At 32.5% G+C, this 26,911-nt stretch overlaps 2 protein-coding genes across 2 annotated transcripts; one reads left to right on the top strand and one right to left on the bottom strand.

The window, feature by feature from the left end:
* The first annotated feature begins 907 nt into the window (after positions 1-907).
* Positions 908-7,215, top strand: LOC133194581 (uncharacterized). Its single transcript, XM_061330515.1, has 3 exons — positions 908-963; positions 3,723-4,196; positions 6,315-7,215. Exons 2-3 carry the CDS (start codon positions 3,931-3,933, stop codon positions 6,625-6,627), a joined length of 579 nt encoding a protein of 192 aa, XP_061186499.1. The 5' UTR covers positions 908-963; positions 3,723-3,930; the 3' UTR covers positions 6,628-7,215.
* Positions 7,216-18,754: 11,539 nt separating this feature from the next.
* LOC133195665 (sterile alpha motif domain-containing protein 9-like) lies at positions 18,755-26,359 on the bottom strand. Its single transcript, XM_061331559.1, has 5 exons — positions 26,051-26,359; positions 25,320-25,530; positions 24,786-24,907; positions 19,284-24,133; positions 18,755-19,153 (listed from the first exon to the last, which is right to left on the bottom strand). The coding sequence occupies exons 1-5, from the start codon at positions 26,346-26,348 to the stop codon at positions 19,058-19,060; spliced, it is 5,577 nt and encodes a 1,858-aa protein (XP_061187543.1). The 5' UTR covers positions 26,349-26,359; the 3' UTR covers positions 18,755-19,057.
* Between the last annotated feature and the right edge of the window lie 552 nt (positions 26,360-26,911).

Below are 26,911 nucleotides of genomic sequence, written 5' to 3'. Positions count from 1 at the left end.
GAGCAGTTAGGGATCTTTATCATCCCAACGCCTACCGTGACACGGAACCTCGTTTTCTAAGATCTCATCCGAAAGATTCGTGACTTTCACTTCTAATGCCGGGCGCTTGGCGAACGAAGTCATTACGTACGTTAGGTTTGACGCAGCGCCGGGAACGAGAATTGAATCGGGTACCTCCCGATTACGAAGCGAGCGCCCTGCCACTAGGCTACCCCCACCTGTTAAAGAACCGAGGATCAACATTCATTTCCTTTTATATGTATTAGTTCATCTAATAATCAATGTGTGCGTAAATGGAATTCAGAAAAATGCTTCATTTCCTTCATTTGGATCTTATAAAATACAACAATTATCAAGAACAAAATTAAGATGCATTTTAACCCCACATTAAAGATTGAAAGATGATTAGACGATGATAGAAGGATATATATAAAAATGGTACTTTAACACATCATACACATTAATTGATGAAAAATGTACCGGTTAAGTTCCTTCATTTTCCTTATGAATACCTGTGCATAAACTCTAAACAGATTATGTATATATACTTAAAAATTTAAATAAAATACATGTATATAATACGTTAAATGATATGCCCATCACTTCAGAATTATAGAACTGCTATGTTGCTTTGGATTAACAGTGTGATTTGAATATAAAAATTATCTAAGCTTCATTGTATGATTTCTCTTACATGAAAGCAAGAAAAACGCACGATTGCTACTTTTACCATTACATAAGACCATAAATCACATTGATATTATGAAATTGTATAGAACCATTTTATATATTTGATAAGTTTGTCACAAACTGCAGGATTGGCCAGTAAAGTGAATACAGGCCCGCACAAAAATGTCATAATCAAGTCACACTGAAGGTCGTCATCAACAACCCACATATCAGCAGCATTTAGCAACTGGAAATAGTGTCAGATGCATGTTTTTACAGCGACTCTGCAAAATCGTAAGTTAAACACTTTAAGTATCTTAAGTATTGAAAGACAAGAACTTTTTTGTGTGTATACAAAAGTCATATTGGTAGAACAAAAAACAAAAAAAAAATTATCCTTTATACTCAGAAAAAATTATTTATGAAGTATTCATTATCTTTATAACTAAATATGTCCTTCTACATCTACGATTTTTTTGAAATATGTTTTACAATTCTATATTTTCAATTCTGTGTCTCTCCTAATTAAGAACGTACAAACAACAATAACTGTGCTTGTTCATTTATTTTTCTATTTATATTCAGCTTCAAAATCTTCAAGATCATTTTGTTAAAAGAAAACAGTGAAAGCAAAGATCAAAGTTTTTAAAAATACATTTTGTTTTAAGAAATCAAATGCAACAAAAGAACATTTAAAGTGATTCTGTATTCCTATGAACAACATTCAAAATTGCTACATGTAACTCACCGGGTCAGAAGACTATAAACTGAGAACAGACTTAAGTCAAAATTTCAAATAAATATAACTTTTGAAATTTGAAAAGAAAACAAAATATTCAGTTTATGTTTGCAACTAAATATTATACAAACTTGCAACATTTAAAGCATGTATGTGAAATAAATATCAAGATATTCAAAGTCTAGAGTTTGACTCAAGTTTGTTCTCAGTTTACTGTCTTGGAACGTGGTTATAAATATCTGAAAAATTAATGACAAATAACTCACACTCAAAAGCATTACATTTAATAAAAAAATTAATTGTGATGGAAAAAAGTACAGTCAGTTACTTGATTTGGATAGATGAAAATTACTATCTTTTGAAGTTTTGCCTAAAAACTTAACTCAGGATTTGAAATGACATTGGAGGCCCTATCCATGAAATCAATAAGATTGAGGAGGGTATCATTTACATGTTAGGGCACAAAAGATTTTTATACACACCCATACAATAAACAATTAAATAAAAATAAAATCACCTCGAAAGACGAGCATGATTTGAAAAAAAAAATTCACACGTATTAACGATAAAAACCTATCTGCATAATAGAAATGAACGTTCTTTGCATCAGTGCTTTCATGTTTCCTAATTTTCAGTTTCTTCGACTGATTTAGAATTTATCAATTCATATTTTATTTTCTCTTGGTTTTCAAATGTAGATATGTATATATATAAAAAAAAACCTATCAAAATCAAATGACAGGTAGAATAACTACTAGGTGAGTGTAATAGTTGATAACAGCTATAAACTAGTGTAAAATTTTAATTTAGATACCACTGAAATTAGTATTTTTTGCAATATTTATTAAACTGTCAGCACGGAGAATACTTTACGTATTAAAAACAATTTTTTTCTTCGAACTAACCGATAAACACAAGCAATATGTTCATCTTTCTTTTAAAACATTTTGTTGTGCGAAATTTTCCTGATATTTAGTATAAAAATATTTGCATTTTATTTCTGTGTATTCCCTCTGTGGTGTGTTTATTATTTATGATATCCCATGGAGAAAAACATTATTTCTAAATCAGAAAACCTTCCTTTCATTTTCGTCAGTGAACGATTTGCAAAGTATAAAATTCTAATTTCATTTTCCTAAAAATAAAACTTCAACAAAACGTTTAACATTTCTACGTTGTTTTCTCTCCGTTGTTTGATTGCCCAACTTTAACATAAAACTCAAGTTGACTGATAACCCCCACAAGGGCAGAGTCAATGCATGTTTATCATTTAGTATCCAAAGCGGAACATATCTACAATTTTGGCTTGGATATCCCTTGCAACAAGCCAAAAGCCGGAAAGTAATCTACATACTGAGCTAAAACCTCTACAGACATTAAAACGGACAGATAGACAGACAGCTTGACATGCAGAAGATTTGGCACGGAAATATTACAAGCATACTCACCTTACAATTTCGTTGCGGAGGTGTAACTAATTCAGATTGTAATATAAGCCGTGAATGCTTTGGCAAAAACTATTTTAAAGCCCCCATAACTTAATATAACCAAGTCAAAAAGACTGCATTAGATGTTCCACATCTACAAGTGTCGAAGACATTAGAATAACGAAACAACAATGCATACCTTAAAAATTAATTATTTTACTATTTATTTCGAACAAAACACAGGTATGTCTCATAAACTCGTTAAAATACTGAATGGGAAGTAGGGGACATAACTTGCACCGCCTGACACCAACATCTATGTGAACACAGAGGTTGAAGTTTGTGCAGTTTAATAGTCGCCCCCTTGTGACAACTGCTGCTTTGTCACCAGGCCAAGGTCTGCGAGTACACGGCAGTTTTGACAGAATATGTCATCATGTTATAGAATCATTAAAAGCAAATGGCAGATGACCTACTAGTATCTCCACAGTGTACTGGGGGAAATCAGCATCAGTGTAAAATCATTGTAGTAGAGTTAAAAATAAGAAGAAAGCAGTAAGATAGATTTAAAATGAAAAAAAATATGTATAAAGGGGCAAATGTACAATTTACAAATTTTCACGTGACAAAAACTTCAAATCAAAAGATCATTGACTGATAATAGCAATATCGAACACAGAGGTGAAATTTACGCATGATGGACATTTGGCTATGTTTGGTATCTTCATTTTCTGTTTCAAAAACGTTGCAAACACATTTATTAAAGATTTCGAGCAGTCTTTAAATAAAAATCCAAGCATTTACTGATGTAAGAATTTTGTTTTATTTTAACAAAAATTGCGTGATGCAACGATTTCCTGCTTTAAGCTTCTCGAAATTATTTTCAGAATTCGAAACGCTGCATGGAAGAATAAAAAGGAGAACGGAACGGTTGGGAGGCTACCTCTGCCTTAATTTGAAGAGTGGTTAGTCCGAGAAATTATCTACTTTTTTATCCCGAACGAATTGTCTTCAAAACCACTCCTACTATTTCAGTTTTTTCAGCCACATAAAGATACAACTATTGGGAAGTCCCCCCTCCCCAAATTCCTTAAAATGTCAAGTGAAATTTCATTAAACATCCTTAGTGAGAGTTCAATCGATCCTCCTGTTTATGAAAATGTCGATTCCACTGAATCAGCTCCTTCCTCCGAATCAACACATGCATCAGAATCGAATCACGTATCGGAATCAGGCTATGGAACCGACAAGGGCATCGCTAAGAGGGAACTTTCTACTAGTCAGATAATGCTCTCGGATGCTACCTTTCAGATATTTTTGTCAAACTTTATAAAGTATCACAACCCTAGCAGCCTTCAAAGGTAGGTTTTTAAAATCCTCATCTGAGCCTTTCCTAACAAACAATATTATAGTTAACTATAGATAACTAAAGTAAACTTTACTTAACTATAGTGATGATTCTGACACTATGGAGACTCTTGTTAACTATAATGATAACTTTAACACTTTGATTTAAGTAGAGTACTATAGTGATAACTTTGAAACTGATTTACTACAGTGATGAATCTTGATCACTAAGAAACAATAGTGATAACTTTGACACTTTGATTTACTGCAGGTATCATTCAGATGTATTTTATATCGCCGTGTACAACCCTACACATTTGTATACTAATAATTTGCCATACTGATATATCTGTGGGTCTTCCATTTAATATCAAAATTGTTAATAAAACAAAAAAAAAAAAATGCAAAAAACAAACAAACAAAACAAAAACAAACAATAAAAAAGATACACTGTATTTGTTTAAGACAAACCTTTACTCTTTTAAGAAGTATCTTGCCATTACCATTCATTTAAAAAATATTAGGTTTCAAAATAAAACAGTAAAACTTAAAACAAAAAAAGTATTGCATACAAAGTGTATGGAATTTTCATATTGTTAATACAAGACGCCAAAAGATATATTTGTGGCAAAATAAGAGTTCTTTTACAGAAAATTGATTTACTATAGTGATAACTTTGGCACTTTTTACCATAGTTATCACTTTGACATCTTTGATTTACTATTGTGATCACTATGACACTATAGTGATAACTTTCAAAACTGTTATTTACTATAGTGATAACATTATACTTTGATTTACTTTAGTTAACTATAGTAAACTTAACGAGGTTCGCTCCTGAGCTTTTGAGCAGATTTTTTATCTTTACCTATATTTCAAAAATTCTGCATAATGTTTTAACTCTTACAATAAATTTGGATTCTACAATGCCAGTTTAACTATATTCAGTTAAAACTCCATGATTAAATTCCATACCTAAAGCATTGAATGAGGAACTATATTTTGTGGCGGAAGGTTTTTTAAGAAGAAAATGATCATTTTTTCTCTTTCGAAGTATTTAAAGTATGTTAAGTTTGGATTCCTATTTTTACATGCAGTCTGCACTTATAGTTATTTTCTGCAGTGGGCTGTTTTATACTGGTCCTAAATTATCTATTAAATAAACTGTCATGAATTCTATCATCATATTTGATAAATATAGCAAATATATTGTGAAAATGAAGAAAAAAATAGCCCTAATTTAAGCTTAAAATTAGCACTATTTTGGTGATATCTAAAAATTAACATCACAGATCCCAACTTTTAATTTTCTTTCCTGAATATATATGATACTTTTAACCATTCTTTTTAAATTCAGTAAAATGTCATTACTTTTAAATGATTTTTTTTGCTTGTTAAATTTTTAATGCCAGAAAAATGAAAATGTTTGAGTGCATAAAGGTCAAATAATTGAACATGAGGAGTAATTTGAAAATTTCTTCGTTGTCACAAATTTTTATGTGTCTATTTAAGATGAAAGAAGACTTTTTTTGTGCCCATAATTTACTTGAACAAAAAATATTGGAGGAAAAACTTTAAAAATTGATTTATGTGTAAGACGTATTTACAGTGCAAAAAGGTCAAACTAAATGCTCTGTAGCGCCAAAAGAAGCGCATTGACCCCCATTTTTTGTTATGATTTTTAATAAAGCTATGTGTATAAATTCTAAAAATATACTTGATAAAAAATGCTCATTACTTCTGATGGCAGGATCCAACCTCCTTAAGTGTACTATAGTTAAACATAATATTTTTGTTACTGGTAAAGATACTAGGCAAGAACGTTTTTTTGAAAGTAATTAAATGTCTCAAGATATGACGTTTGGCAACATACACGGCAAAAAGAATAAGTTTCTTTCTTCTAGAAATTAAGCCTTGTCTATTTACATATTTAATTCTTGAAAAGTAGAAAAATTCTACATAGATTTTCATTGAACAAACTGCAGCTTTGTGGTGATTGCAGATGCTATCTTCCCTATATTGTCAGACATTTGATGACAAATATATGCACTTTACGTTAATGGCAATTAGAAATAATAAGTTTTTAAACTTATATAAGATTACATAATAATTGTACAATATTTCTTTTTCAGCAACAACAACGGCAGATTCCTGATAAGAAGGATCATGAGGAGGAAAATAGCGATTATCGTTCTTGTTTGCCTCGTTCTGGCTTTTATCATTTCTTGTGTTCTTATTCTGGCACTCACACGGACAAAAATACGTCATGTTGGGAATTTGCCCAAGAACAAGAACACATCTATATGGAGTGACATAGATCCAAGGGATTTATTTCTTAATGATAATGATTCAATTAAGAAACCAGAAGCAGATATGACGCTGGGGCAATTTATAAAGATGGCTACTGAATTCAACAATACATTACAGAAGAATGCTTTAAGCTGAACTTATTTCCATTTTTGTATTTCATTCAAATGGTAATTCGAATTCAATTGATTCTTACTGAAATTAAATGTTGAAATTATAATTTTCTTTGTAACCATACGATCATGACGTCACAGATTGTATTATATGAAGTGGACTTTATGTATCAATTCTATTTAATTTTTAAAACAATGATCAATCCAAATTCATTAAGGTAATTTAGAAGCAACTATATTTATGTGTCTCCTCAGCACTCCCCCCACACCCGCAGTACACAATCATCTCATAATGAAGTCATACGAAAAATGACCATCAGCAAGAATTAACTCAATTGTGGAAAATTTTAGTAATAAGGAAGATTTTTGGCGTAATTAAAGTAATACGATGAGAACAGTTACTTCATAAATCCATGTGACATAGATCTGTCCCCCCCCCCCCCCCCCCCAAGGATAATTCTTGTGATAATGCTAAGAATCTTACCTGTGGAGCCCTGAATTTAGTTCCTTGGTCAATATGAAGATATAGCAAATTTTTAATCTTTCTTTGTAATTTAGATTTGTAATGAATAATACATACACCATATTAAATATTAAAAAAAATTTGTCAATTATTTCAGTCATATATGATTTATTTCGTTACAATAAATCAGTTTTTATGTAATTTTGAATTTCTTTTGAGTTTCTGGAGTTTCCTATTACGTAGATTGTGTCGTTGTTGTGTTTGAATGCTGTCAATATGAGACATCTTCAAAGAAATTTTATGAAGAAGGAATACTTCAAACATCTTTATTTATATATCTTTTATTTTCATTTGAGTCAAATTTCTGTGATTTGAGGGAAAAAAATGGTTTTGGGGATTTGATTTCGTGGGTGGTTGACGTCATGATGGTCAACAATTTTTACATTTTTTGAAGGACATGACTTCATGGGTCTCTTTGTGCCATGAAAATAACTGAAAATAAACCCCACGCAATTAGTGATTTCACAGAATGTATTGGAAAGAGTCACGGTAGATTATTATGTAGTATGGTGTAAACAACATGAGCCTACCTTTGAATGAATTATTTGGAAAAAAACTCTGATTTACTCTGTTCCATTTATCGACAAAATAAAAACATTATGTCTCCCAGTTGACGCAAGAACATGCTCTAAGTACGAAAATCTCATAAACGAGGCAAGCTATTGACAAACAAGTATATTGACAAACAAGTTGATGAAACAAAGATATCAACAGTCTCGTTCGAAGTCAACATTTCGTAAGTTCTATGGTCGATACAATGTCAGCAAATACAATCTATCATTAAATCAAATGCTGACTGACTTTCTTCATACTAATTGTTAGGCTAATATTTACACTCGGATTTGTTTTCAGATTTTTCCTATTTGCCCGATCATGACAAGGAGCTTACGGCTGGTGTGACCGGTCGACAGAGATGCTTAGTCCTTCATGGCACCTGGTCCCACCTCTGATGCTTTCAGAGGTCCGTATTTGCTCTGCTTCCGATTTGTATTTCTTTCTATAGACGTTTGAGCATGATTGCTATTTGTTATCTCCTTATTTCATTTTACATAAAATCTATCAATAATCATTGTTTTACTGTATTTTACTACGGATATCTAAGCATAATTTATGTTAATCATTAAATAATTATCCAAAGTAACATTTTTGTTCCAAGCAACTTTTATTATGTGTAGTGTCAGAAAAAATAACTACAGTTTACAAAGACCAACTGAAGACTTATCTTAATAGGTGTAATATTTCTTCTTTTGAAAGTGTTTTTCTGAAAGTAAGGTTGAAAAGTCTTATCCAATGAAAATATCAAGAAGACTAGTACTGTCAACATAATGATTGTCAACAATCATTTTGGTGATCAGTTATTAACTTTTATCCTTCATTGTGATACAGTCAATCGGAATGGTTTGGAGCATGTCACGTGCTTGGAGAAATTTCGAGATGTATCCCTCAAGCTCAGGGTGACAACTAGGTTGTCTCCCTTCAGATGTATAATGAAATAGCGCAAGCGAGCGCACAGGATGACAACTGCGTTGTTTCCTATTAAATGGAAATGGAATTCAGTATAAGCGAGATTACTCATATATGTACATGTAACTGATATATATTTGCGGGATTGATAGCAATAATTGTAAAGGTGACGGCAAAGATGACCGTTGACATATTTTGAAGGCAGTTGGTAGGATAACACAAGAGGTTTGACTGATATTTTCTTCTCTGTTTATCAAATTTAGATTCTTCAAGATAATAAAACTATTATGGCTGCTGAGAAGGGAGACAAAACAAATTATCAGGTCTGAGTAGGGTTGTCAACCCTAATCACATTTAATATTTTGTGATATTTTCCATCTCAAAAGCCCATAATTGTAGGTTAAACTAGCCAAATACTCCAAAATATGATCTTCTTTGAAGTTAAGAAAGGTAACTACTTTTTGATCATATGTATACCACTTAAACAGGCGTCAGACTTTAGTGTCAATCTAGTATATCCTAAATGAGCTATAGCTTGTTGCAATTTCTAGAAGATGAAAAACACTTGAAGGACAACCTTGGCCTAATACACACTATGTTGACAGTGATTTTACAGAATCTGTTGGTCTTGAGGACTAGACGCTGAGGTCAGCGATGTCTTGATATGAGTGAACTGGGTGTGAATCTTCTTGAGGACTAGACGATGAGGTCAGCGATGTCCTTGATATGACTGCACTAGTTGTGAAACTTCTTCGTCATTGTGATTTAATTAAAAATGTCTAAAACACGTCTTCTTCAATACACCTGCGACCAGTTAAAAAATGCGATTATTTGAATTTCTCAATAAAAACATATTGATTTTAAACTAACAACTGTGGATCAAAGTATAAGCACAATTGCGTCGCCATTTTGTTTTCGAAAAGACATATCAGTCAAGAATAAAGAGAATTCATAATGCAGAACCATGCAATAATTAATATTTTGTTTTATATATGAATATAAGAACAGGGGAAAATAACGTCTTACCAAATATACCCTGGGGCCCTTTGAACTGATATACATTAGTGGCATTGATGTGCACGTGTACATGGATTTAAAATAATGTCCACTAGAAGATGTTCAAATTTTCAAACTGTATAAGTTAAAGTGCGGTTTATATTATCAAGTATTACTTTGAAGTTCTCTTTCAATTACCAGCCAAATTTTTCAGATCGGGGATCGTGCGGGCCTCACTAGTGATGGTATGTTCTTATTTTTAGAAAGCACAGATCTGTGAACAAAGCTGTTTTCATCCATAAAATGATAAAACGCTGTACCACCATAAACCACAGGTTGTTTTAAATAATAATAATACAATGTATTTTTCTGTGAGTTTATATCATTATCCACTTAGAAAAATGTATCGACGCCATGCCGCAGTACGTCATAGTACGTTAAACCCCTCCCTCCCCCCCCCCCTATTTTCCGATTAACTCAACCGTTCATGATCAAAAATTAGTCTTCCTTACCATATAAAGGAAGATTTACATTTTCTTGGGAGATGGTTTTCTATTGAGGAAGGTTTACTTTATGGCACAGGGTAAAATGCAGCCAGGAAGTCAACTTGAGTATTTTTTCCTAGAGACATACATGTACACCCTTGATTGATATCTAAAAACAAAAATTGTATATTTATTTGTTTTGCTTTTAATTTTTTGAAGAATGGTTATTGTTATTTTCATTATACTTGCTAGTGACCTGCTTGAGGGTTTATTTTGTTTACTAATACTAGTCTAACAAGCCCCCTCGAAGCTATTTATGTTGCCTTCCTTGAAGTTGTTTTTTCAACTGTGCCCTGCCTTGCAACTATTTTTCACACTAAATACCGCGGATTTGGATATTATCCAAAGTTTTCCCTAACTTTGCAATCATTGCTGTGTTCCATTATGCCTAAAAATACAACAACTACACACTGACAAGTTTAGTTTTTTAATAGAACCTCTGCTGAATGAAGGTGGACGGATATATATGTCATATATAAAATGTATTTCTGTTATGTTTTATTGACGCAAGTAAAGATACAACTCGTCTTTATTTGTGAGACTCATTATTGTATTTGTATTTTAGAAGAACTTGGTTTCAATTCTTAGTAGCAATTGCGCCCCGTTATTTGCAGACCTATTTTTGTATTTATATGAAGCAGAATCTATTAAAAAATTATACATGAGAATAAGAAGTAACTTGCTGTGGCCTTCAACTCGACATTTGGATATATCAACGACGTATTACAATTAGCACTAGTTACTTCCATTCATATGTCGACACGATGTATCCCAGAGAACTTGAGATAAAATATACCAACAAGTCTGACACATCTGTTTCATATTTGGATATTTTTCTAGAAAAAGAAGTTAATGATAACCTAACAACAAAACTTTGTGATAAATGTGATGACTTCAACTTTTTTATCGTCAAACTCCCCTTACTTATGTAGCAGTATACCCTTATCACCTTCATATGGGGTTTATATCTCCCAGTTGATTCGATACGCAAGAGCGTGCTCCACATACGAACATTTTCTAAAACGAGGCAAGCTATTTTCAAGCAAGTTGATGAAACAAGGATATCAACAGTTTCGTTTAAAGTCATCATTTCGCAAGTTTTATGGTCGATACAAGGAACTTGGCAGCAAATTCAATCTATCATAGAGTTAAATGCAGACTGACGTTTTTTATACTAATTGGTAGGTCATTATTTAAACACTGTATTGTCTAAACTTATTTTGTCCTTTGCCCGATCATGAGAAGGAGCACACGGAGGGTGTGACCGGTCGACAGGGGATGCTAACTCCTCCATGGCACCTGATCCCATCTCTGATGTTTTTAGAGGTCCGTGTTTTGCTCTGCTTCCGATCTGTGTTGTCTCAGTGGACTTTTGAGCTTAATTACTGTTCGTTATCTTAATACTTCATTCTACTGGAAATCCTACTTATACCACAGATCAATTTCAATTCTAAGGATGAAATTCTTCAAAATCACATTTCAGTCTTTAATACTTTTAACTCCTACCCTGTGTTCTTTAAGCTATATACATAGAGGTCTTCCTCTTTTTTGTGGCAGTTATATGGCTTGAATCAATCTTTTAACGTACTGGCACGACAAACTTGATATTGACATGATTTGAATTAAATATTTATGATTAAAAAAAAAAACCCACCATAAATATAAAGTTGATGCTGTTTCTAGCTGGGTATAATACGTGTTCATATAAGTATAATGAAAATCGAAATTGTATTTTAATAACTTCAATTAAAGCAACAAAAGTAGATACAGTTTTAACTCGAAGAAATTTCAAAAGGAGACTATAGCAACCAGGAAATAACTTAAAGCTTAACAAGACTAGATAGGCATACGCCATATTTGTTTCCCTATCTCCGATATCAGCACTGGGATATACCCTTCGCATTCGTTACAGCTGACTGCTTTCTTGTTAAGGGTACCTGCGTGGAATGGACGACACGTGTAAGTGTTGGTTATTAAACATTACCTTTGTTATTTTTACATCAGTACTGTGCAACTGATGTAAGTTTCTTTGGTAAATTTCTCTTCTTCTTTTTTACAATAGCTATGTAGAATGCCTCTGTCCACACCGGTGGAAACTGATTGCACTGAACTGTGACCAAGTGAACGGCTTACTGTATATAGGGGTCGTACAGGCAACGAAAAATGCAGGGTAATATGGTGATCAAAAATATATCTCTGTCTTTTACAAATACTGTTCAGATCTAAATATAATGTGTTTATTATTATTAATAAGATACCAAAGGTTTTTTTTCTCTCACTTGAATATACATTATCATATGATGTGTCACTTGAATATATTTATAAAATCTATTTATTCTTAAACCAGATTCTGTGTATTGCGATATGTGTTTGTTTTATAATTTAAAAAATGTCTCCAAACAATTCAACATCCAGTTTTGGAGTAACGGAAAAACATTGTAACCTTTTTAGAATTCACAGTGGAGATTTGTCTCTGACAATCTTTTACAGAAATCTATAATTTTTCTCTCTATATCATATTATTTAAAGTGTAAATTGATTTAGAGAAAAATACGAAAAAAATTAACCCTTCTAAAATTAGTTTGACATAAAATTTGTCAATAGCGGCCGTGGTGAATTTGAGAAATAATGGTATGTTGGCTGTCATATAAATATGTAAGGTATTAGAATACAGAACTAAAAAAAAGATAAACCTTTATCGTAATTGAGAAATTGTATTAATTTTCAGATTTATACTTCATGCACATTTATTGTACAGCGTTATTTTGTTTTACATTGGAATTAATTACAAGCGGTATAAATTAACCAAAAAAAAAAAATAAATAAATAAATAAATAAAAACCAACCAAACAAACAAACAAAACAAACAAAAATAAAAAAAAAACAACAACAAAAAACAAGGAAACAACAACAACAACAACAACAAATCCTTCTTGGTGAAGTTTAATATAAACATGAAAGGTTCTTGAGTATACATTAATTTCATTTACATCAGACCCTTGACGTATCACGTGTGTGACTTCCGAACTCATTATCCGCCGTATTGGGCCCTGACCTGTCATGTTTCACTATTAACTACTATCCTGAAATCAGCACACATCTTAGAAGCTTCAGATTTTGAGTACAGTGATTGTCTAGACAGAGATGTTATTTAAAGGAATATGAACTTCACAAAGTACAAAGACGTCACAAGCTTAGTGAATAATTACCAATGTTTTGCAATATGCAATTAATAAGTGTCACTTTTTTCATCTTTTATTGCATAGTAATCAAATACTGAAGAGTTCATCAGCATTCTATAGACATTTTCACATTTAGATTGAAACCTTTCATATGTGAAAACCCATATACATGTGGATGAGTAGCCGAACTTTTATAAACGAATCATATCTTGACGCAGAAATATTCCAGATAATAAATCTATCAGTTATAAATAACGGCAATACGAGGGGTGATCAAAAAGTTCGCGAAGTAATTGAATTTATTCCCTAAAAGAAATAAAATTAGGTTTCAGTGTTCATTATTTTTTAAAGTAGTCCTCTCCGATTTTGATGCAAGTCTGCCACCGTTCTACCCATACGCGAATCACGTGATCGAGAAGGTCACGTGTCATGCTCCGTAGCGTTCTGTTCACAGAAGCTAAAAGATTTTTCCGAGTCTTATATTTCTTACCATGCAAGTTATTTTTTATAACAAGAACATTACTTTTGTCAGAAATGGCCAAATCACGGCAATGGGATGGGTGGGAAAAGATATCGTTTCCCAGAATGAGTATGATGGCCATCACAACCCGAGTCCTCTGTCTTGGGGGCGTCGTTTATCCAATGTGGATAAAGTGTGGGCGCCTTAAGGACGTTCGATCCTGAGCTTTTGAGCAGATTTTGGTCTTGAGCTTTATTTCTAAAATTCTGCATCATTTTTAAGTTCTAACATTAAATCTGGATTCTACAATGCAAATTATACTATATCCAATGAAAAAAACGCAATTCCATTCAAATAGGATTAAGCCAGGAACTATATTTTGTGGCGGAAGGTTTTTTAGAAGAAAATGATCATTTTTTCCCTTTGAAATATATACAGTACTGTTAAATTTAGATTCATATTTTTCCATGCTGGTTGCACACAGAGCTATTTTGTGCATTGAAATGTTTAATGCTGGTTCTAAAATATTAATTAAATCAGTTTTTTGTGAATTCTATCATCATATTGTGACAAATATAGAAAATATATTCTGAAACTCCAGGAAAAAATTGAGCCAATTTTATCATAAAATTCACAGTTTTTTAGTAATATCTAAAAAATAACATCATAGACCTCCACTTTTGATTTTCTTTTCTGAATATATAAGATAACTCTGATCAATCTACTTAAATTCAGCAAAAGTTTAAGACTTTAAAATATTTTTCTTGCTTGTTAAATTTTTAATGCCCGAAAAATGACATTTTGTGAGTGCAGAAAGGTCAAATAATTGATTATGCGAAGCAATTTGAAATTTTTTTTGGGTCACAATTTTAATGTGTCTTTTTTAAGAGAGAATAATAGCATACTTTGTCCCATGATTTATTTGGATAAAAAATATTGGAGGGAAAACGTCGAAGATGTTATTTTTGATTAAGACACAAATTCAGTGCAAAGAGGTCATTTTAAATGTACTGTAGCGCCAAAAGAAGCATATTGACCCCCATTTTTTGTTTTGATTTTTAATTAAGCTATGTGTGTAGAAGCTAAAAATATACTTGACAAAAAAAGTTTAAGACTTTAAATATCAGGATCCAACGTCGTTAAGCTTCTTTTTATCATATCTGATATGTTTAAAGTCTAGAGTAAACGATATTTTAGGGATTTCATGATTATATTATTGTTAAGATACCGGTGTTCAACTATTTTTCTAATTGTAACTAGGCGAACTTTCATAACATATTACTCAACTAAGACACGTCTCTTCCCCAGCTTGCTTTCACTGGGCAACAGAACAAACATCATTTTTAACCATCTCCATTCCTTCACTAAAATAATCAATTCAATTTATGATTGAACTTCTGTCAAGTAGTAGTTTTTCTTCATAAACCTTGTGCAAATTATTATATGCTACTGCAGAGGAATTTCCAAGATATAGATCTACGTTAAATTTTACAGCCGTTCGTTGCTCGAGTACGACAGAGTCAACCATGCATTTTTTTGTCACAAGTCTTGTACATATTGATGTCATTTTCGCATTGTGACGTCACAAACATGGAGCAAAACATTAGATAACATCTGCTATTTCAATCTCCTATGCAGAGTTGTCGTTCGTTCCTCTCTCAGACACGATGTATGAGCCGATGGTAGAGATAGCTGCTATTTATGGAACAAGTGTATACATTATGTGTGCCAAAGAACTGCGAACGATAGTATTGTTCCCCGGCCTATACCTCCAAGTCAAATTTCAAAAGTTAACATATTTGAATGATTTTTCATATTTGTATAGATATTTATATGAATTTTCATAAAACATTACTTCTTTGGGAAAACAAAGAGAGATAACTCTATAATTTTGGTAAAACTTGTGTTTTTCACTATAGAGATCAACGGAAAACGGAAAATATTTCTAAAACATCTCCCTCCCCCCCCCCCCCCCCCCCGGTGAAACAAAAATTCCTTTTTACAGGTAATATGGACTGTCATTTTACAAATTCATACTTATGCTTTGTGTTTTTTGGAGGGGGGGGGGGAGCGCATATGTTTACATACAAAAAAACTACAAAAATGCTTATTTTTTCACCAATTTCAAAGGGGTTTACAACTAAAACGTTGTATTTTATGAATAATATATGTTTGATTTTTAATGCGTTAAACATAAGAAAAGATTTTTGGAACATTTATTCACATATAGTATGTTTACATACAAAAAACTACAAAAATGCTTATTTTTCACCAATTTCAAAGGGGTTTACAACTAAAACGTTGTATTTTATTAATATTAATTACAGTGTAATGATCAGAATTGAGCAGGTTGCAGGATAAAGGGGTCTTTAAGAAATGAAAAATTCCTTGTTTGAAAATGTCCCTTTGGTCCAATAGTGAATGTTTTGTATCTATCAAAATTTTCTAAGGTAAGTGTCTTTCAGCCATAATTTCTATTTATCAATAAAATTATGCATTATGACTACTTAAAGAAGTCATAATCATAACTTTATTGATAAATAGAAATTATGTCAGAAAGACATATTAAGTTTGATCTTCAAAGGGAAAAATCATTCAAGGAAATAAAAGGTCAGAAATCTTTTACATTTATCTCCATCTAGAAAATTCAAAACATTTTGTGTACAGACGTTTGTATAATAAAGATTAATTATAAAAATCTAAAATAAAATATATTTTCCCCATTTCTTATAATACGAACTTCTGTTCTAAAAATTAAAGTGAATTTACTAGATGAAGGTAAATGCAAAATTTACATGATACTCTCTCGGTTTGCCCCTTCGTCAGTTTCCACCACATACAGATGGAACATGTTAAAAATTACATAATGCACCTCTGGAAGGTTTGCACTTCTAAAATATCGGAAATTAGTCATTATTGTGGACAAGCAGGCACGGTAAAAAACATAATCTTGTCTAAATATGGCAATAAGGTGTAATGAAATGATTTGGTTCATTTGTCATTTTTTTGAAATAAATACATGGACTTCATTATACATTAGATAAAGTGTTGGCAAGATAAGTGCTAAAAGTTGAAATTTATTAGAAATATTTTAATAATTTTCTAAAAATTTGCCAATACAGTATGAAAGAATATTGTAGATTTTTATTGTGGCCCCCAGTGACAGAAAACTATGGAATACGTGACCCTATCCGGATTCCATATAAGACAGATATTAAAGCCATTATGAGAATATTTACTAAGGTACAGGTGATGTACCTATGTATCTTTTTCCGTTTTTATTTTCGAAACAAGTATACTTTTTGGTGAATTGCTGTTAAATATTATATATTTGCAGTATGATAGATGAGAAAATTGTCAAAATCGATTTCACATGCCTAGGTTCAATACCGAAAAAGCAACAGTTGTAACTAAAAGTATAATTCATTTCAATTTTAATACTATGATGAATGATGTAAATTTCAATAAGAGAATTGTTTTGAACGGTATTAATATTTAATACAGTTTTATATAACGAATTTGGTGTACCACTGATTATCTAAATACACAAAAAAAACATTTTGAACTTTCTTTTATACAATTGTGCACATGTTGAAACATACTTACCAATGTTCTAAAATAAAGATAACCATATTACATCAGGGCAACCGCGATTGTAACTCTTCTTTCAGACTTCAGCTCGTAAGACATTTGTATATAATGAATAAGCTGATTCCTCTCAATACGATTATTCGGTCCTTAACGTTCTTTAGTATCTTCATCAAAGAAAAAACAAGAAAACATTGATGTAACCATCAATTGTCGCCCGGGAAATAAATAAACTAAACAATGGAAATGAGTTTTGATCATCAAACCGCTTCGATATGTGTAAAAAAGGCATGCGTCTAAATGATGGAGACGATAGTAGAGACTATTTTGAAAACTTATAGTCGGATGAAAATCGGACAAAAACGATACCCTTTTAAACTTTATCAATTCCTCAAGTAAATGTTGGCTGCATAAAATATAATTTGAAACCAGACACATGCATCACCTATTTTCAAAAATGCCTTTCACTTTAAGATTATAAAACTCGATCTGTGTGAAGTACGTTTTTACGTTTTTATGCGATAAGTAAAATTCGATGTTCTAAAAAAAGGGACCTGTCGTTTTTTCGATAGTAAATGATAAGCAACTTTATATATTAAATATGAAAAACATATATATTTTTACAGATTCACTTTATGGAAGTAAGATTATTGTGTATCTCGTAATTTATAAAGGGAAAGAACATTCTGATTAACAATCTTTTTAATGTTTAGAAAACCTTTAATTCTGAATAACTTCTCCCACCTCAATCCCCATATACCAACACTTAAACTTATATGTATAGAGCAGCCCGGTCCTCCGGGCTGCAATAATCTAGACATGATAATTTAAAACATTGTTTCTTGTAATAACATTTTCAACAAAAAGCATGCACGAATAATGAACTTAATATTCCTGCATGTCATATGGTACGTTTAGGCTTATACAAACACTTTCCGATGTTGTTTTATCAAGTGTTAAGTAAATTCCTTTTTTTTTGTTTAGAAGGATGACTTCCGTATGCTTTGCATTTTTCTACATTTATTGTACCTTTCGCTGTCGCCGAGGATAGAATTGATACAAACAACATCATTTATTATAAAAAAAATCTTTAAGGTTTCAAGCTTACAGTAACGCATAAGATAAATCAAGTTAGGATGAAATATTATAATGATTTCCCTTTGAGGCGAATTATAAAATAAGAAACATTTTAAAACTAATTTGCAGTGTTACAATTAACAGAATATGCTTGCAATAGAACCCACTATTTCAAATCAGTAAAACTTTAAAGAATCATACCATTTGTAATATATAATATAAAATTGTAAAGCATAAATAAAACCATTCATTATTTGAAACATATACGACAAAAAATTATGTAAATGATCCTATATTTTTTTCATTTGCTCTAATAGTTTACATTTTACGGTAATATGATTAGATAATTAGCATATTTCCAAAACATACACTCGTTGATAGTCTTAAAATTCTCAAAATCAGAAATTACGAATAATTATAAAGCAGTAATTACGTTCAAATTGTACATCATACTGAAATTCAACAGCAAGAATTCAAATATCTTTTCATTGAATAACATCTTAAGGTCATACGTTAAAAGATATAGATGATTCAATATTATTTAGTAGTTGTGTCTGGCGCAAGAAGTACATGAAAAAGTATTCTTGAATAACCCCCAGGAAACGTATGTCCGTGATATACTACGTAAAAAATGCCCCTGACAGAAACTCCTCTCTTCTTTTCATTAAATCTTCTCTTTCGCTGATTATTTTGCCCTCTCTCATTACCAACTCTCTCTGAAAATAAAATTTGTAAAATATCAATAGATGGATAATTCAGCAGAAAGAAAGTAATTCAGCACATGAAGTCAGGTGTCAGGGAAACACAAATAATATGGCGGACAAAACACATTTATAAATACATTACCTCTCTTTCCGTTAGGCTTTTCATTTTCTTTAGCTGTTCAATTTTCTTGAGAAGATGTTTGAATTCTTTCATTTTTTTCTGGTAGTCTTCATGATTGCTAACATCACGATATTTTTGAAGTCCACTGTTAACCTTGACTGAAGATCCACCTGTAGACATAATAGGCCTTGGTGTTTCCAAGGAAGGAGTCTCTTCCAGAGAAACATCGAACGCTTTTGGGCCAGACCAACTGAATCCTACATAGAAATAAACTTTCTTATTCCAAAGATGTCTCTGAGCAACCGGAAGAGAGGTTGTTATCACTAGTGTTTCAATATTTCCTCGTGGACTCTTAATATCGATTAAAACTTCCAAACCCTGTGGTTTCAAAATTCCCTGCACCCTTTGAAGTCGATCTCTAACATTTTGTTTCCGCCAAACTGAATCTCCACGAAAATATCTAGAATCGCCTTTTTCATGCAGATCTTCATAGTAAACTATCTCGCTAAACGCTGATCCACGTCCAAGGAAGAAAAATGTAGTGTCTCCTCGGTGCAAGAAAGCGTCTTCACGCTGTCTTGGATAAATCTGAAAAAAGATACTTTTCCATTTTTTGATGACGTCTTGAAGCTGCTTAACTGTACACAGATCGTCTGCAAATTTTTCGTATCTTCGGACTGTTGGCCAGTGCAACAAAACAAGAAACATGTATATCTCTAAAGAAGGTCTCTCTTCAGATTTTCCTGTCATTTCTAAGGCCCGTTTACTCCACTGTAATAACCCTCTATATTCATCATCTGCGTTTTCCTTGTATAGATTCCTTACGATAGAAACACTTACCAACTGTATTATATCAGTTACTGTGCAGTATGCTGATTTACAGTTTTGAAACAGCAAAGCTTCAACATTTTTGAGTATTGATTGTCCATCTTCTTTTGATTTTAATCTTAATACTGTTGTCAAGGTGTTTCCGACAAGTCTTCGAACTCTACGACGGATAAATTCCGCCCTATCTTGCTCATTCAGTGACGAAGGAATATTATCAGAATTCTCTCCAAAGTAGTTATCTAAATTTTCTCGCAAGTACGCTAAAGAATTTCGTTGTGTGAAATCTGGTTTGCAAACAGTTGCATTGTTCATAATATCACTCTTCAATTGCGAACTTTGCTCTTCAATTATTCTCATTACCGTGTTTGTTCGAAATTGAAAACTCTTTATTCTCTGTATTGCTTCTTCTGATAAATTCTTACAGAATGTTGGTATATAATGACTATCATTCAGAAATCTTTTAAGGTTACGTGGGACATTGGTTCCAGGACAAAAATGCAGAATTTCAAGTAGGATAAGTACTGTCCGCATCTCCGCGAAGTACCCAGCGTCATTGAATTTAACGCCATGTTCTTTTTCACTCTTTTCTTGTTCTTGATTAAACTTCTGTATTGCCTTAAATCCAAGCTTAATGGCCTCAACCGCATCCTTCTCTTGCAATTCTGACGATTCCTTTGACGTTTCTAAGTACATGTCTGTTAACTGACGTTTAAATACCTGACCATATGTATCCCACAAATATGAATTTTCTGGTTTCATCTGTGTTGCAATTTTCGCAAAATTTTCAGCTTTATCCCAGTTTTTAGCATACATGTACAATCGAGCAATCTGCTGCGCAATCATAGCATCGTTAAACATTTCAAATCCCATTTCTAAAATTTTTGCAGCATTATCAACACTCTCTTTATTTATCACCTCCATGATAAGTGGTGAAAAATACTCTTTCCTTCCCGTAGACAACAGTTCACGCTTCTTCATGATATCTTTAGTGATCTTTTTAAGAGCTTCATATGACCTGTTGTACGATTTAAAAACTGTAGAACCTAGGAATTGCATCATCATTTCACTTGTTGTCATGTGTTTCTTCGATGAAATGTAGGTAAATATTTCGCTTGCAAACAATTGGTTAATGATGCAAAACCCTTTTAGCTGACTGCTACAATCCACCCTTGCACTTCTATTTACAAGCACCAACAATGAAGAATTGAGATTGACTTCCCAAGATGTTTCTCGAAATCCTCGTCTCTGTTGTGTAACCGAACCAAAGGCTATATATTTAATGTTTTTGAAGTTTGTCATCAGTGGATCGAAAGCACTGATTGGCACAGACTGAAAATCTAAGTCAAATGTATTCATCAGAGAAAGATGACAAAGCAAAGCTTGTTCTTGCTCGTTTTTTATATCATTCACAAATTCTTGCACAGCTCTCTTTATGTAATCTTTGTTAAAATTTTCTTTCAGCATGTTGAATGATATAAGTAACATTGGGTTAACACCACCTTTAGTCTTATACTGCTCTTGAAGATGATCGTTTTTGCGTTGAAACCACTTTTGTTCTTGTTGATTTAGCTCATGACGTAACTGAAATGTATGATCAAGTGAATTCCTTGGAAGATTTGCACGTCGAAAACAAAGTAAAAAAACACAGTACACCTTACATGGTGCTTCACTTCTTCTGGAGAGGATCCGTGCCCTATTTTCTAATCGAGCAAAAAGATTTGTCAATTTTTCCTCGTCTTCGTTGTCTATGAGAATGATTGGTGGTTTAGGGTTTTCTGATTCTTCATAGTATCTAAACTTTTCGATTTGGTCACATGTTTGCTCCGTAATTCGACGAGCTACCGCACATCGATACTTTTTCCTAAGTTCCCATAAAACTTGTTTAGCAGAAGTAGTGCCACCAGCACCTGGTTGATGAACTAAGCGAACAATACCAACTTTGCTGTCGTCATCTATTTCATATCCTTCACAGACGTTGCGAATTTCATCCACTAGGCGTTTGTGCATATGGCGTTTTAACACATGATCTTCTTCAAACCAAAGGTTCCACCACTGCACAAGACCTCCTCTAAAAAAGGCTTCTTCAACGTTCTTCCTATGTTGTTCTATATTATCTTTTGCGATGTTGAGATCATTATCACACTCATTGGCACTCAAAATATCAAGATCAAACAGTTCGTTCCTTGTTTTTTCTTTCAAGCGACAGAAAGCGCCATTTGACGTCGGAATTTCACTAATAGATGTTGCTTTTGTCCCCATGACTTTTTTGATCATTTCGTTGACATGTTTCCATGGCATCCCTATTATGCATCTTTTGTCTAAAGTCTTCTTGTCTACACTTTCTCTGTCCAATAAATTTTGTTTCCAGTGATTTGCAATAGATTCATTTGTAGCAAGAAGAATCCACTGATCTGGGAATTTAGATAAAACTTCATCTGCAGCATCCAGCATAATGTCGTAGTTTTTTGAGAAGAGTAAGAATACAATTATAGCACGGTCTACTGGTATTTCCCCATAGAAAAACCGGATAGCCTCTTTAAATCCATTGCTCCTGCTTTGTTTCCAGGCTAATTTCTTCAGGGGATCTTTTCTAATAGGTTGATAACCATTGCAGAATACCCATGGTTTGATGACAGATGTTCTCAGGTCTTCCAAGGCATTGTTTAAGGCATCTTTACCCAAGTTTTCTTCACTATTCTTATCAAATGTATCCGTTGTGAGAATTTTGAAAATCTTCTCTTGGTCATCTTCAACGAAATGAAACATGCCCTTCCCTTCACTACAGGAGTCAAAATCAAATATAACACTGGGATCAATGTCATTCAGAAATTCAAAATTTTCTGCAATAAATTCCTCTCCCAAATCACTTTCCAAAGAACTCAAAAACAAAATAGGATAAATTTCCTCCAGTAAGACTTCATTTCCTGCCGAAAATAAATTCAGAAATTGTTGGCGCAGGTCTGTAGTCTTTGCGGTTGACTGAATTCTATTTTCTTCTTGATTCCTTCGTTCCTGGTTTATTTTTGACTTAGCATTCATAAAAGAGTGTTCTTGTTCCCCTGTCAGAATCATTGGATTAGCTGTTCCTTTTTGAAATCTGTACAAACATCTTTTGGGTCCTTCCTTTGAAGATGGAAAATTTTTCACAAAGAACGCAATTTCTTCAACGAGACTAGAACTAGGGATAATGTCAATTTCAACAATAAATCGTTTTCCTGATTGACATCCCTCAAGATCTGAACTCTCTGAATTAACAACGCGGATAAACTGAGGTGGTTGTACGCATCGACTCACAATTTCAAAATCATCGTCAAAAAAGGCATTCCGTATTGCTTCAAATAGACGCCGTTTTATCTTCTGTTTGTTGGCAAATAGTCCAATTATATTTCCTTTCAATGTGCATTCATTGGGCAGTACCTTCACTCCAAAATGAATCGTACCATTCACACGTTCATTTAAACAGCTAGCTATATAAGGAATGGATGTTTTAGCTATCCAGTCTGGGATCAAATTTTCATCCATTTCTTCATACATGAAATTATGCACCGTTTCCAATAGACTGTTTGTAATTTGGTTTTCTGATGTAAGGATGGAATCAAAAAGATATTTATCCCTATCGATGGCAGCGAAACCAAATTTTCTAAATGTTTCGCGAAATTTGTCTGAAACTGGATAATCTGTTGAATATTCTGCACCTGGTCCAATTTCTTTAACATCGGATTGTTCTTCTTCCGGATTGTTATCAGGAAATAGAAGTCCATTTTTTTCTGCCTGTACCATTTCATCACGAATGTTCAAGATGAGTTTTCTTTGCCCAAATGAAAAGTTAGGTAAGCGTTCCTTTGGAAACAGATAATGCATATCCTCCATCGAAAGTGTACAAAACACTTCCCCGTTAACGTCCTCTTTCACAAAGATTTCTAAAATTGATTGTTCGATACCTTTTTCTAGAAACCTGGCTTTCAAAATAGCGCAAAGGGCATGTACGTCTTTATCCTTTAATGGCTTTGTGACTGTAGACATTTTTCCTTGACTTTCATTTCCTATGAATAATATAAAAAATTAAAACAACTATGCACCGATATACAATTATGGACTCTTTGGGCGTTCCCTTACAAAAATTTACTATGCTTAACTATATAGTCAACTACAGTAAATGCTTTGAATTACTATGGAACTTTACTTAAGAACTTTTTTGAAAATATTAATGTTTAAAATATCTTAAATTCCATAACAATGATATAAAATTTTAAAATAATATGTTAATATTCAAGTAATATTTCCATTTAATAATAATGAAAAATAATATGCATGTATGAACTATAGAACATAAAATATCACAATCTGAAATCCATAGTAAAACTACTTTTAATTAATATAATAAAAACTTTGATACTATAGTTAACTACAGTAAACTATAGTTACATGTAACTATAATACATTTTTGTGAGGGGTTAATCTGATTTGATATCCATTAGAAAAAAAATTAAAGATTGACCGAGGCAAAGCCGAGGTCAATATAGATTTTTTTGTGGTGAATACTAAATCATATAAACCTTCAAAGAGTCTACAATTGATTATTATAAAATCCAGTATTGAATAAATTTAACAATGAAAGCTACATAATGACAATAACGCTAAAAAGATTAATAGTTGCCCACTACAAAGTCAAAGCATAACATATTATTTTATAACCTGTCTGATTTTTTGAAGTCATTTTCCTAGCAGGACTGTCTTCATTTTCCCGATCAGTTACAGAATCGTCTTCTTCACTTGTATAATCCGTTTTCCTTTTTATTCCATAGATCTTTTCTTTTCTAGGGGACAACGATATAGTTAGTAATAATACTGCCGTACATCTATACAAATTCACAAGGCCCCTATAATATATCAAGAATTCTGACTGGTACTGCTTTACTTAATTATGTAATGTCCATACTAAATAATCGAGTCCCTTTGGAATGACCTAACACCAATTTTATTCTAGTCATTCATGTTTTATCTTTGGAGTAATATTACAGTAAATCGTCATAACAGTCATTACTAGTAAATCTGACATTTGCCTTACCTTTGACAAGTCATTTCTTCAAAAATCTATTAAGTTATTGTTACAAGTCTATTTCAAGACATGCCTTATATATGCTTTATTCAGGCAACAAAGTATCCAAGTAACACGGATCATATCAATATATCAACGTTAAACTTGACCTTTCACATAGTGAGTAGTACCTTCTCTTCCGTTTGAAAAGTGAATCAGGAAACTCTTCCTTCAGTGCTTTATCTATATAGTCCCAGGACTCTTCAAATAACTGCTGTTTCTGACTGAATTCATACTGTACGTCATCTTGAATAACTTCTTTCATCACAAAGCAGGTGTGATCTGCTCGCTCATAGTACTCATGTAGAATCTCCTTTAAAGTACTGAGTATCTTCTGTTCCTCTGAAATACATTTTGTACACATTGCAAAATTCAGAAAGAAACAGCAGTTACCTTACAAGTATAGAAAGCCTAAAACCTTATGAGATGTTAAAAGTAGAAAAAAAAGTTCATGGACAGATGAAACGAACGAAAATAATGGATACTCGGTAATATATATCCATTTTGACATACACATGTAAGATGCAAATAACAAATTTCTAAAATATTAAGAAATTGTAAACTCTCTCCAAAATTCTACTTATTTGCTGACACATTTTTAAAAATCTTTACAAGTTTATTGTGAAACCTTGAATGAAAAATTTAAACTCTGCGGCTAAACATCTTCATTTTACATGTATAAACATGACTTTATATGCTATTTTCATGATCTTTGAAAAAATACTTGTATTGTGTGTCCTCAAATCTGAAACAAGACAATGGTCAGTCATATCCGAAAGTTTGCAACTGAATAAAGTTTATATCAAATGAACATACAAGTAGCTCAATCTTTTTAATAACATATTTCTCTTCCTTCGTTTACCTTCTTCTATTTCCTTTAAGTCAATTACTGTCATCTGAAGGGTTTCCAGTACAAAATCATGCTGACTGGCTTTTAATGCCTGGCAAAACTCATTGTAACCAGCTGACTTTGTGTAAAGAATGCGCAAGCACCTATCAACTTTATCCCCAGTTGTACATTCAGCCTTAACTCTTTCCAAATCATCTTGCGAAAAAACGGATTCAAATAACTTATCAAGGAAGACTGTACCCCCCACATCAATGTTTTCCTTTAGATAACTCCAATTTTTCTGTATTCTTTTCCTATCGGGTTTATCCATGGTTTAACCGTCTACCTGGTAAAATGAAAGAAAAAACACTTGATCGTTATTATTTTAGAATAAAACAATTTATATGGATTAACAAGTTATTCCAAAACTTAACATAACACGGACTTATGTTCAGATAATTGAAGTCAATATATGTAAACTAATCGAATGAAACACCACATCCGATTGACATTCAGAAAAAAATGTTTACAAGAAATATTAATGGGAATCTGCAATAATTTAAGAAACAGCTGCAATCAATATAAAGTTGCGTACGATAAACTTGTGAAAAGATTCGCTATAAAGAGGCGCAGCCGAGGTTGACAATGGTTTTCTTGGGGTGAAAATTTTCAATGTTACACTCAACTACATGCAATATTTATCATAATATACTGAATGTTTTATACAAATACATATAACAGTGAACCTTGCGCGCATAAATTCTGCGCAGTCGCTATTTTTTGGAATAACACCCGTCGTCAAGCAATGTTAACTGTTGCTACGCTGGTGGGCGTGGCTTCATTATTCAGCGGGTAATACTGTTTTTTAACAAATGTTTCTCGACGAATCAGATT

Source organism: Saccostrea echinata, unplaced genomic scaffold (genome assembly GCF_033153115.1).
Source record: "Saccostrea echinata isolate AGI-Se365-2 ecotype Australia unplaced genomic scaffold, CSIRO_AGI_Sech_v1 ptg000029l, whole genome shotgun sequence".
Lineage (NCBI taxonomy): Eukaryota > Metazoa > Mollusca > Bivalvia > Ostreida > Ostreidae > Saccostrea > Saccostrea echinata.
This window is presented reverse-complemented; position numbering and strand designations above follow the sequence as displayed.

Coding starts and splice junctions, on each gene's coding strand:
- LOC133194581 (XM_061330515.1), top strand. CDS start 3,931: ATGTCAAGTGAAATTTCATTAAACATCCTTAGTGAGAGTTCAATCGAT. Junction 4,197..6,314: donor AACCCTAGCAGCCTTCAAAG/GTAGGTTTTTAA, acceptor TTTCTTTTTCAG/CAACAACAACGGCAGATTCC.
- LOC133195665 (XM_061331559.1), bottom strand. CDS start 26,348: ATGGATAAACCCGATAGGAAAAGAATACAGAAAAATTGGAGTTATCTA. Junction 24,908..25,319: donor CTTTTCAAACGGAAGAGAAG/GTACTACTCACT, acceptor GTTGTCCCCTAG/AAAAGAAAAGATCTATGGAA. Junction 24,134..24,785: donor GACTTCAAAAAATCAGACAG/GTTATAAAATAA, acceptor TATTATTCATAG/GAAATGAAAGTCAAGGAAAA.